Source organism: Triturus cristatus, chromosome 8, assembly GCF_964204655.1.
Source record: "Triturus cristatus chromosome 8, aTriCri1.1, whole genome shotgun sequence".
NCBI lineage: Eukaryota > Metazoa > Chordata > Amphibia > Caudata > Salamandridae > Triturus > Triturus cristatus.
Window position 1 is genome coordinate 334,742,582 of NC_140591.1, and position 13,952 is coordinate 334,756,533.

The 13,952-nt window shown below is 43.7% G+C and overlaps 1 protein-coding gene across 2 annotated transcripts in view; it reads right to left on the reverse strand.

The window, feature by feature from the left end:
• The window catches only part of FLT1 (fms related receptor tyrosine kinase 1), a 389,921-nt gene that overhangs the window by 133,106 nt on the left and 242,863 nt on the right, over positions 1-13,952 (reverse strand). For both annotated transcript variants that reach the window (XM_085621641.1, XM_085621640.1), the window contains one exon: positions 3,125-3,231. In XM_085621641.1, coding sequence (XP_085477767.1) covers positions 3,125-3,231 — 107 coding nt within the window. The remainder of the gene's footprint in view (positions 1-3,124; positions 3,232-13,952) is intronic.

The window sequence follows — 13,952 nt, forward strand, 5'->3', positions numbered from 1 at the left end:
GATTTTGTCTTAAATTAGGATTTTGTCTTAAATTAATCTTAAATTAAACTTAAGTTTGCTTTAAAACAAAATCCTAATTTAAGACAAAATTCCAATTTATGACAAAATCCTAATTTAAGACAAAATCCTAATTTAAAACTACTAAATAGCTTCTGTGAATATCAAAAGTAGTTTGCCTCTACATTCTCAATTGACTTCAATGTCGATTGTACAAAAATTGGACGATAGCAAAGTTACTAAAAACGTTTCTCAAAATGAAGAGTGCTTTTAATTCAGTTGAGTTTGACCTACGTACCAATACATGCGCTTATCCCTTCTTATGAACCTTGTTGTTGAGGTCAAAACGTGGCATGAATCAAGAGTTCAAGGCAGTCTCCTTTGATTAGTTACAGTGCTGACAGCCAGTGACAGATCATTTTTTCAGTGAACAGAGTTCAAAATCGTGTACAAAGTTAGAATAAACCATATGGATGCTAATCGACACAACAAAGGTCTGTGAAACATTAGAGTTTATGTTAATTACTTGTCCTTCAGTGAGTACCTTTTAACTCTCAAGCAAATCAGTGTCATGACAACTCAGGAAGTGTTTTGACAAATGATGTTGCTGATGTGCGATTTCATATTGCTACCTGTTTAACATACTATTCTCTTGTTATATGATAGTCTTCTGTAAATGAGTTCAATGTGAATGCTTGTTCCAAGTTTATACTTGATACCCATGTTCACATGGACATTTTGGTTGCTCTTGTTTGCTTAAACTACAACCACCATACTGTCAAGGCAGTAGACAATGTGTTCTAAGCTTTGACATTTATGAAGGGTGATCCCTGACCTTTTCGGGAATTTAGGTCTGAACAACTCTCAGATAATATGAACACTGGCATAGAGCTATCATGCAGAACAGGAACATACAGTACCCGTCAATAGGCCTGGCTGTGACAAGCTGCACCGCTGGTTAGATTTCTTTTATTTTTTTATTGCAAAAACATGTCACAAAAAGTATAATAAAAAGAATACATGCTACCACCTAAACGTGAAAGCCATATGCTTGCAACATAAATTTTAAATAAAAAAAATGACCATTACATATAATTTTAATAGAACAGTACGTGTTCTTCCTGGCAGGCTGGTGTATTTAGAACACAACTATAAATATTTTTTAGCCTGAATGCACATTATGGAAAAATATGATTCTTATTTGTTCAAAGAAAAGACACGGTTGGGTTTGAATTGCTGTAAACTAAAGACTTACAGCTTGATTTGGAGTTTGGCGGACGGGTTCCTCCGTCACAAACGTGACTGAAATCTTGTTGCCTTATTGCAAGTGCATTATATCCTATGGCTCTTGTAATAAGGCAGGCACGATAGCTGTCATGTTTGTGATGGAGTACCCGTCCGTCAAACTCTAAATTAGGCCCATAGTTTAAACACACAAGGATGACTAAAAGAAATAAAAAAGGATAATGAATGAAAAGAAAAAAAGAATCAGCAAAGAAACGCACAAGTGCTGGCTCTGAATAGTACTTCTTTTTAGGCACATGTGCACATCAGGCAAAATGCCATGACTTACAGGGAAAACGAGTCACTTGCCGCAGTGGGGAGACTCATTGCCGAATGCTGCGGGGGGGCAGAAGCAAACCCTGAATGACAGCTAGACAGACCAAGGGAAGAAGATGGCTGATCCGAAGCTCTATTTATGTATGCATACATGTCTGTATTTTTATTGTGATTTTTTTTAATTGCATGAGCCTGGCCTGATACTTAAAGCTCTCTCAGGGCCAAACCTAAAGCCTAGACTTGAAGCACATTTGTTTATATTAGGATGCACTTGTGTACTTCTGTTCATCTTGTTTCAGAGTTATAGAAACAAATTGAGAATAATATGAAATTCCTTGCATTAAAGCCAATTCTTAGAGCGGCGCCTCCCTCAAGTCCAACTCACTTGGAGTGACACATCTGTGACTCTTGGCCAGTATCAGAGGCCCCTCTGAGTCTAGCGGGGATGTCTACCATTCATCAATTTTCAGTTAGCATATTTCTTCATGTTCAAACAATAACTATAGCTGTCCTTGGACCTCAACATTTCGCAATTAGTGTGCTTAACACCAACAGTGAATGTTGGCGTGTGTATATATCGTGTGAGAATCTCTATTTGAGACCTTGTTTGTCATAGCTCTTAACCTGTCAAATTGGTAATTAGGGTCCCATGACATTGAAGTGCTGCGCTGACCTGAACATCCTATAGAATTTTTGACTAAAACGGATGGCAGATTTGTGGAGGAGCTTCAGGATAATTGTAATTTATTGAATAAAATAATCCTCGAGTAAGAGTGATTCGGAAGCTTACGCGTTTATACGTAAATGTGGAAGTATAAGTGTGAGTGTGTGGTAATTTGTGTACATGCAGTGCTTAGTTTGTGCCAGTGGTGTCCGGTGCGTGGCACGGCACCGGCACTTAATTGCCAGCACCGGCTCTAGTGACAGTCCACCACGTGACGGTGCTGCTGCTGTCTTTTTAATTTTGAGATGAGCACAACAACTGTGTTTATTAAGTCAATATACAATTAAAAATGAATAACACCGGCCTCTCAAGCCATTATTATAGTTTTGTGTGGTCTGAAGTAGTCTGTATGGTCACACTTGTAAGAGTGATATGGTTAGGTGTTACGTTGGTACTGTCATTGGCAGCGCTGGCAGGGCATGGGTGGTGCAGGCTGCAAGAAGGGCCTTGGCACTTAATTGTTTTTTATAAATTAAGCACTGTGTACGTGATAGTCTGTCCATCTATAGCCTATGTGTAGATGTGAATTCAGTTTGTGTATAGGCCCGCGTGCATGTGAAAGTTCGTGTATATTATGTAGCCAAAAATGTGTCTTGCATTGAGTGAGGTCACAATGGGAGTCAGTGGCTCGCAAAAATGCAAACATTTTCATAACTTGACATAAAGTATGACATTTATTCTGCTCAGTCAACAAACCTGGAGCTAATTTAGGCTTTCAGCTTGAACATCTGAGAAGGTGTTAAAAAATAGCGCCCTCTGCCCTCCCCCCCTTTAAACATTGACCCGACCGTGAGAAACAGAGGCATGGCGTGGGCATGCTGCCGGAAGCACATCTGTTCTTACCCGCTTTAGCTTCCGGATGCAGAGGGTTAACAGGAGCCAGAAGAGCGTGGCAGCCACACATGTACACGTCAGAGCTATGAGCTCCAGGCTGGGCCGGTCGGAGGTTCCTGGGAAAATCGAGTTACAGAAATTACCAAAATGCTTAGTTACTGTCTCAGTCAGTGTCGAAAAACCTTTTGTGAAATGTTTATTCTCTAATATCATACAACTGTAAAACCGCTATAATATGCAAATCAAGCGCATTTTTAACATGGTCGGAATTGATGAGTAAATTCATCAGAATGCTGTTGACAATTATAGGGTAAATAAGCATATTTCACTAATGAAAAAATGACATTGGTCGATTAAAAGCTTACAGCTGAGATTCAGCCGGGCACTTTATCTGGCTCACTCGACGTGCTTGTTTCTCACTGTAGAAATAGACTCCTATGTACCCATATTTCATTAACTGCCACGTTTGAATATGCAGATGACAGTTAATCACATGCAACAGATAATCATATGTGGCAGCTAGTGGATGGTGCATGTATCAGTCAATCCTATGTGGCAGCCAGTGGATGGTGCATGTATAAGTCAGTCTTATGTGGAAGCCAGTGGATGGTGCATGTATCAGTCAATCATATGTGGCAGCCAGTGGATGGTGCATGTATCAGTCAATCATATGTGGCAGCCAGTGGATGGTGCATGAATCAGTCAATCATATGTGGCAGCCAGTGGATGGTGCATGTATCAGTCAATCATATGTGGCAGCCAGTGGGTGGTGCATGTATCAGTCAATCATATGTGGCAGCCAGTGGATGGTGCATGTATCAGTCAATCATATGTGGCAGCCAATGGCTGATGCAGGTAAGAGAGGACATAGCTGGGGTACAGTCAGAGAGAGAGTGGTACCGCTGCAGTTTCGGACAAAATGAAACCTCATAATACTTACATGAAAATTGTAGATCATCTATCCGATATGTTTGCATTGAAAATATATCTTGTACTTGTATCGCAAAGAAACCTGCTTGTATGTTTTCTTATTCAATAAAATACTTTGAACACAGAGAGTGGTGTCACGTTGTGAGTGAATCACTAAAGCAGGAAGGATGTCTCCCATGATGAAAACAACCAAATGCCATGAGAAGACTGAGGTATAACAGGGGGCTCAGTGGTAGGATAAAAGGGACACGGACTGAGCTGGGACGCTTTGACTTTGCAAATTCAAAACCAAGATGGCACAATCTACATTTCAACACAACAGGGCATGCTGGAGGACCCTGAGAAAGGTTTACTTTTCTTAATGTAAAGCATATTTTTGAGTCAGTCAATAATTTTATTAATTTGCTACTTCAGATTATTGTTTAGTCTACTGTCATGTCCAGGGGCAGCAGTCCTCTGCTCCTAAAAATACAATTAAATTGATCGGTGGAATGCCTGAATTATTCACAACCACTGTCAATTACTCTGGACGGAAATCCAGTCTATTGATTTTTCTGCCCACTGTCCCACGACAGGCAGAGGCCAACCAATGCAAATCAGCTTGGTCCTGCCCAATGGAAACAGTCCAAGCCGCTAAGCCATGTGTCTCTCTGCACAGAAAATCAAGCAATGGCAGACCTGTTTTTAGCTTGTTGGGCTTTGTCAATGAGACATCATTTGAACCCTAGGGAACAGGATCTCCCGAACCCACATTTGGGCATATTCATTGCACTTACGGCTACGCATCGAGAAAAAAATAATTGGTGGGTCAAATGCTTGAATTAAGTGGTCATTGAGGATAACTGCCATGTACATTGATGTCTTTCTTTTGTTCTTTCTGTATATATAGATCAGTGGTTCTTAACCTTTTGACTTCTGTGGACCCCCACTGAGTCATTACTGGAAACCGGGGACCCCCACTGAATCATTACTGGAGTCCCATCTGAGTCAGTCATGTTTAGCCGGATCACCAGCCTAAGCAATTGCTACATCAAACAAAGACACAATTTATGAAATATTTAATTTAATTCACAAACAAATATAGAACACTTAAAAGTTACATTTTAATGGGAAGGTTTGAGCTTTATATTCTTAAAGGTGACATCATATGCTAGGCTCTAAAATATCACTTTGTGTTTTTTGCTCCTAATGCATGCTCTCTTTTTGTTGGTGCTCCAATTGAGGCCACCCATCGGCCATACTCTATTCTGTTTGCTGTAGCTTGTGCTTCTTCAATGAATCAAACTAAGAATACCAACTAAAATGTTACCCCCCAATTTCAAATCCCTTCACATTTACAGAACATTTTAACATTTTCAATTTTGCATTTTGCTTCTTTGTTTGTATGTTTTGATTTAATCTGCTAATAATATTTAATATTCTAAAGTCGCCACCCCCTGAGTAGGTGTAGGTGTTGCGGAACCTCAGGGGTGCACGGACCACAGGTTAGAAACCGCTGGTCTAGATCAGGGTTCTCCAGAGTTTTTATAAAGATTTTTAAGATAACTACATTTATCTAAATGGGGATATGGTAAAAATATTGCATGGATCCGACCACTCCAGGAAAGACTTTGGAGAACCCTGGTCTAGATCATGACTGTAGCAGGGCCTGGAGGTCTTTTACTGCCTACATTCCAATGTTCAATGCACCCACATACTACAGAGAAGCAAGTTCAGTGATTGTTCACGGGAAGCTGTTCAATGCCGCAATCCACTCATCCCACTGGTGAAACCAAAATAACACATTGTTTTATCAAAAAGCAGAAAAACTGTTCAGAAAGAGAGCGAGAGACGCAGACAGCTTCCTTCCTGTCGGATGCTGACCTCTCTTCAGCTCTCTTATGAGGGGCACGCACACAAGCCCGCCCGTTTGTTTGATAAACTGTAGTAGTCCAGACAATCTGGGTCCGCAAATAGCACAGACAACAAACAAACCTTGGGATCAAGAGACTAGAATTCAAACACTTTCTTAAAATATTTAGGCTGCAACCCATCCCGTCCAAGGAACGGTTTTACGTTTACATTATTTAAATATTTACAGAAAATATTTTAGGTTTGATGCTTGATGAGTTTTTTTGAAGTGCTGAAGGGAGCATGTTTTTTCATCACTGGACCAGCATCTGTACTTTGTTAAGATCAGTGTGGGGAACTCTTTGGAAGGTTTCTCGGATATTTATCAATTGCACAATATTGGAATTTATGAACTCTGCTTACTGTGGGCTACTGCTATTTACAGTGTGTTGATGGCAACGTCCCTCAGTCTGTTAATACAAATGAAACCAAAGCATAAAGAGCCCTGTCGAGTTTGCCCAAAAATTCCATCTCAGGTTATAGAAAAGATGATTTTCGCTATAAAGAACCCAAAGTTCAAAGCACATCGGGACGGCTCCTAAACTAAGGCGGAGAAGTGTCACCCCATGCTCTCAGAGCAGTGGAAAAAGGAAAAAATAAAATTACTTTGTTATTATTATCATTTTATTTATTGTTGCTACGGGGCTAGGTTGGGGCGGGGTGGGCCAGGGGTCACAGGGGGAGGAGTGGTGGACACACTCTAAGTGCCCATGACCAGGGCCGGACTGGCCATAGCAGGCACTAGGCTTTTCCCCGGTTGGCCACCAGGGTGGAGTCCGGTTTTAGACCCCTGGGGGGCCGTTTTTGTTACCGGGGGCTAGTTTTGCAGCATAGCTGCAATATTTGCCCCCAGTAACAAAAGCAGCACAAAGCTTTCCTTCCGCTAGTGCACCCCCCAGCCGGGCTGGCCGAGCTCTTTACCAGTATCCCAGTCCGGCCCTGCCCATGACTGTTTGGCTGGCTGTCTTTGGCCGGCCAAACAATCATGCGCACTTTGCATCTTTCCCCACCCGACTGTAATGCATAGCCTGGTGGGGAACATGCACAGGCTCGCAGTCCCCGACTGAGCGCCAAACCACAGCGTTGTCATTGGCCTAGGGGAGCCTGTGTGCTTCCTACGTCCAAGACATGCCAGTAAGAGGAGCAACGACGGAGGGGAGACGGCACTGTGAAAAGGTACGTTTTCTTTTTTTTTTAAATGCTTAGTTTTTTTTTAGCCCCCACCCCCCGCCACCGTCGTTCCCAGCCAGCCACCACTGAAGTGCATACGAGAATCCCAAAAAATCCAAGAAAGTCCCAGCAATAATGGATTCTTTTCATACCTACAAGCATATTCCTCTGGATACATTTCTGAACAGCATGCACATCCTCAACCAATCAGTACCAACAAACTATAGAGGACCAACTACAATAAGCAGGAAAATACACATGAACATTGCGCTCCAAAGCAAAGGATGTCAAAAAGATGCTTTTCCAGCACTGTTAGAGTCCCACAAACGGATCTCGTAGACAAGTCCAACCCCTCCTTACATGGACGTGAGCACATACACATAAAGCCGCCGAACAAGGGGCCGGCAGAGAATTCATCCTGAGTATTCAAAGCCAAAATTAAATTCTGTTCACACAAAACATACAATGTCCCACGATCAAAATGTTACCAGCAAAAAAAAAAAGAAAACTGAAATGAATGACTATAATCCCCGCCTATCATTCAGTACACACTTTAAGAGTACAGAGGAGAAGAAATGCCACACATGGAACAAATATGCCACTACCAAGCACACACCTTTAGGTGCATGTCACATCCATGCAACCTGTTCTGTGGATTATACAACACTACATGCTATTGCCATGAGTCACACAAACTGACCTTTAGGATGTAGGGGGACAGTTATGCAGTCAACTAAAGCCATATATCTCAACTACTACATCATTAAACCTCTCCATCCCCGCACAGGAAACAACACTGGCCCAGTGGACAATGGGCACTGACGCAATGAGCATGAAGGACACCACACCACAGTCCCACATTACCACCATCTTTTACCCTCATGAGCACAAGTCCAAGAGGGTATAGCCCTGGAATACAACTGTGCCATGGGCAGCCAACAGGTTCCTCTGAGAAACCAAACACCTCCACGTTCTGTTCGGCCTTCAGTCTCAATTGCATAAGCCACCCATGACACCTTAGTTTCCTAGTGCCAGTAGCACTAACCAGACAAGACCAGGCACGTTGGCCCCACTGGCCCAACAGGTGTCCATGGCTGTTTCAGTAGATCACCAGTGACGTCAGTTCTAAAAGCAGCGTTCTTGATTACCCCCAAAATTAGTTCTTTTTACCGCTGAAACGCGCCCAATTTCAAAATGCTCACCATGCACGATAGATACCTCCACATGTGAAGCTATTCTATCATTAGAGGAGATCTAAGGACCCTACAGAATGTGATGTGAGTCACCGTCTACAAGTGGCTCGGTGGCTTCTTCTCAAGAAGCTCCGGGTGCATAAACAGGCTAAGGAGAGGGCCACCAGAACCACACCATAGATCACCAGTCACACGAGGCAAGAAGCCATGGCCACCGTAACCATGAGTGAACTTGAAGGAATCACAATGGCTGACCTAGACTAAAAATGTACTCAATGACTGAATGTCAACATGAATATCTCTGTACATGCATGGATGGTGCAAGCTAGCGGTGAATGGAGAGGAAGGAGGGGAGTGGAGGGGCTGGGGTGGCAGCTCCACTGTGGCATAGGCCACTGCATATAACTCACCAGCGTAGGAAATACAATGGGAAATATTGTGAAAGGAAGATTGGCATGTTCCACCCAAGTGCACCTTCCATTTACAACACTGATCCTGGGAGGTGAAGTGGAGCTGGAGACATCTCAGTGAGGTGTATGTCAAGGGGCACTTTATTGTAGGACGCCATTGTGCTTTGCCAGTGACCAGTCTTTACAGCGTATGCATCGCTGCAGAGATATGTGCATCCCGCCCTGAATGCACTCAATTCACAGGAGTTCTGAAGCATGTCCCTCGTTGCTCATGTTAGATAACGTAACTCTTATGCAAGTAGGAAATGACAACCACACTGACATGCACATGCTCTCTTCCTCAACCTGTGTTCACATCCTGTAGTGTTACGGCTAGCTGACTGTGGCCAGCTCCATCAAAACACCATGGTGCTACAGGAAAAGAAGGTAGACTTTTATGACTTCTAAGAAACCTCCCACAAATTTTCACTGGCGAAGTCAGTCGTATGGTGCACTGGTCCCACGGGTCTGCCCTCCACCATGTAACCGTTCTCAGAGGGCATGAGTGCTGTGTGACACTTGTCGTCGCTCTCAATGACCCAGATGTTCATCTGTGTCCCTGGATTTCCTTATGTCCCACAAACAGCCTGCATCTCAGACCAACCTCCGAGTTCAAAACAGTGATTGTCTAAGGTACTTGCCATATTCTTTCTCCAATTACTGATCATGTGGAACCTTTTCCTTTTATTTTACGCCATGTAATTGCATATAATTCTCTCTTTCTTCCTGTTTAGGCTATCAACATACCCATCGCCAGCAGTAAAGATGAACAGCACCAAATAAGTCATAAATACGGAGAAAAAAACCCATAAATCTAAATAGAGCAGTACATACCTGTAACTGGGACCCTGGTTGAGGGCATTGGCAGTGCACTGGTTGGAAGGATGGGTGAGCAGATGCCATCCCTGAGGTGGACACTGCCAATGTGGTCCATGGGACTGATGGCCATTTCCTAGTCATAAAGTCTCTGGGAGGGGTTCGGATGGACAGGACACCAACACATGAACTCATTTATAGAGAATAGTGTGCAATGAGGACAAAGCAGGCACAGATTAAACTACACACAATGACCATGTTCAGGCAAGCCAATGTTGAATAGTGGAATGTTTCAATGATATTGTAGACAGTGTGCTGAGTGCCAGTGTGTGTTGGAGACGTGCCCATGTATGATTGCCATGTATGTGCTGGGAACCAAATGCAAAAATAAAGATTAGTAGACAAAGGCAGTGAGAACAAAACATGCAGGTAACTAATGTAAAGATGGCAGCATTTGTACAGGGTATTGTCTCTTGGATAATGATAGTCAGGGGACAAGTACTGGCCACCTGGTTGCTGTGTCTTTTCTGCCCCCCTCTAAGGCTCTGATTACGAGTTGTGAGAAGTGGAAATCCTGTGTGTAGTTTTTCTACACCCAATTCATGTTCCTGCACCAAGTTATTAAGGTGTGGGAACACTATACCCAGCCAGAAAATACAGCCAGTAATATCACACTTGGAAAAGTCTGAGGTGCAGTCTGACCCCGGCCTCTGCCCTCGGCTAAGGCACGGGAAAGTATGTAATGCCCCCCTGCCAGGGAACTCATAATGGGGGAGCTAAGGCTATTGGAACTAATCTCTCCTGAGATATGCCTGTAAATAGAAGGCAGGCTGCTTCGGCTCATAGCAGCTCCCCAGATTCTGCAGTAGTATTTTGTTCCTGGTAATCGGTGCATACTTGTGCCCCCATCCTCTACAGCTGATTACAAGAGGCCTAGCTTTGGAGGGGAGTTTGGGGTGTTAAACACCCCTAATAAATGTATTATCTAGTAGGGTACGGGTGCTTTCAGTCGGGTATAGTGAGGTGTCTGCCGGATTTCACCTGGGTTTTTTACATAAACACACAGACAAAAACACACACACGTGCACTCTCTTTTTGTCTCTGTTTTGAAGGTCTTAAAAAATATTGCTTATTTTCCAAAAATAATGGGGCATATTTACAAAGAAATGGCTCAGTGGGGCACAGGAAGCAATTTTGCAGCGCCACGACAGTTAAAAAATGCAGGAATGCACTGTACTCACAAGAATACAGCGCACATCTTTGTTTTCCATTGAGCCGGTGCTAAAAAAGCTGCCTAGCGCTAACACAGACACCCTTGTGCCATGTTGTAAGGGTGCCTGCATTGCAGGGATGATTGTTTATGTGCAGGAAGAGACACCTTTCTGCACATAAATAATCCTTAAAGGCGATTTACTCCTTCAATGTGTGCTACAGAATGCATCACACATAGAAAGAGCAAAAGACGATGCAAAACAAAAGTATTTCTCCTTGTTAAACCACTCTGACGCCTGCTTTTTAATGGTGTTAGGTTTTGGTGCTGCCTCAGAATTACAGAGCCTTGTATGGAGCAGGGCATTGCGCCCCCGGAGCATCCTAAAAAGTGACGCTTAGGTGGTGCAATTCCCTTGTAAATATGCCCTATTGTGTTTTAAATACCCCTTACGATCTGCACATCTTCTTGTAGTAAAGTGCCTCTTTTTGACATGTTCACCCCCACTGTTTACTCACTGGTACTGATGCTTTTTGATGGAAGTGCACTGGGACCCTGCTAACCAGGCCCCAGTGCCAGTGCTCTTTCCCTAAAACAAGACACTTTTTAGTTGTAACCCAGTTGGCAAGGACTTTAGCACCCCTGAAAGTCCTTAGTTAACGGTATCCCTGGTACCCAGGGCATGTATCATGTCACCCTAAGGGACACACACACAAACCGCATGCAGACTGCCATTGCCGGATGCGTGAAACAGTACAAACCATTCTGAAAACATGACATTGCCCACTTCCTACGTGCAATGCCAAAGCACATTACATGTACTATATGTAAGTCACCCCTACGGTAAATATTTAAAGTCCTAAGGCAGGGAGCAGTATATTACATGTGAGGGCACATCTGCATGAACAGATATGCGCCTGTGATTGCAAGTAATCAGGAAGCCATTTTAAAGATATGTACTGGGCACTGGTCATTACGAGTTACCAACCTAAATAATGACTTTACTGAAAATAATTGTGTTTGGTATCAAACACCTCATCTTAATAAATACCTACTGATGCCAGTATTGAATTTATGAAGACGTGTACCCTGAGGGCACCTTAGAGGTCCCACTTTGACCCTACAAGACACTTAGTGTGTTGGCTGACTGGTACCGTCCAGCCTGCCACCACAGATGAGTTTATGACCCCTTGCCAGGGAGAGCCAGCGCTCTCAGAGGCCAGAGACAATGCCTGCTCGGCAGAAGGTGTTCCTACCACCTCCAAAAGGTTGGCTAGTGAATTAGCCTCTCAAGGCCACAGGCTTCCAAGCCTCTGCAGCCTTTGAAAAGCAACCCCGGCTCCCCACCAGACCCGGGGCCCAATTGACACCAGAGCAGGCAGGAAATTAGATATTCAGCAGGCATGTTTCACTCACAGGCTGGTCACACACATAAGGTGGGCTACCTGATTTGGGCAGCCAGAGAAAGGTTTCACCATCTTGTAAAACTTCTGGGTCAGGGATATTCCCACTACCCACAGGAAGTGGTCATATAGGGGATGTAGCCTCCTCAGTGGTAGGTAACCCATTGGCTACTACCATATACTCCCCTAGATACCCCTAAATTGAGTATTTTGGGGTTGCCTTACACCACAGTGACAGATTCAACTACCTGATAACAGAATAAGGGCAAAGTAAATCCAACATCTCAAGGACTGAGCACGTGAACCAAAATTGGCATCAAACCCTGCCTGGCTGCTGGTACCTCGACAATTTCAAAGACCAGACTTGTCCTGCAGTTGTGCAACTCCCCCAACACTTATGTTTTTGCGTTCTGTTTTTGCCCTGGAATTTAGTCTGAACAACACCGACAAGGTCAAACAACAGTGTCCCTTGTTATTCTTTCTGGCCAGGCACTTGCACCTAGCCATAACATAAAAATGCAGCTGTTGTTTATGTGCACACACATCATATAGATGAGTCTATGAGCCAAAAAGACACATCGAACAAGCTTTCTGAGACAAGAGCACTGTGTCTGCTGAGATGTAGAGCATCCATCTGTATATGTTACGGTACGGGGTCTGCCAGTAATCTAAGAGATCTTTCATATATAATCATTTAGCTTTAGCAGCAGGGGAGGGGGATTTAGGTCACTCTGTCCTATAAAATGACAGGTATATGAATTATGAATCATGCTAACAGTATTTTTATTATGCATTTGTTTTCTAATTGTGGCACGTATACTGCATTTCAGAGCATGATAGTTTAAATAAATATTAGAACATTGGAATGTGGAGCACTCCATTGAATACAATGGAGTGCTTTGGGCTTCTACGGGCCGGTAGAAGCCCACAGAGAAACATTCCAATGTTGTTTTTGTTCACAGCTGCTGCTGTGAACAAAGGCCTCTCGGAGCTCGAGGAGATTTAAACCCCCTCGGGCTCCGAGAGGCCTTTCTTTTAGTAATCAGAACATTTTGCCCTCTAGAGGCGGAATGTTCTAACAGCCTTAGAACCCTCCTAGCGGGCTCTACTGGTCATCAAAGACCAGCTGCTTGTTAAAGGCCCTCGCCTTCGGCTCAGGCCTTTAATGCTGGAGCGGGTCTTTAATGGCTGGTAGAGCCAGCTAGGTCAGGCTCTAAGGCTATATTCTAAACTTCTTTTGTGTCTCCTGGTTTCCTTAATGTATACGAGTATGAGTGATAGAGCAAAAGGGTTTGTCCTGTTACTGCGCTCCCTGAGCGGGTCAAGAGTGTTGTGTTCTGGGGTGCCAATTCACTTGTTTCTCTGGTACGGTTAGGAAAGCAAGTGAGGCACTATAGTTAGTGAGACTCATAGACACTGAGGTGGTATGGTGACCCGATGTTCTATGGTTCCAAGCATAGTTCTATCCTAGAGCAGAATCCCTGCAACAAGTACAGTTGTGCAGTTTTCTCTGGGCCTCCCAGCACCCTGTTGTCCTTGAATGTTCCCAGTACCTATATGCTATGCATTCCTGCCTTTTAGCCCCTTTATGGCATACACCTGTGGGTCCCTGCAGAGGGGACCCCACTCAGGGCCTTCTCCAGCTCCTTTGTGCAAATAACAGGCAGGTTGCACACTTGCAGCTAGGAACTAGAGCACTTTTACATGCATGTACAAGCACCCATGTAAACATGCACTGAGAACCCCCTTCCAAGCAGTGTCTAGCAGAGGAAAGGG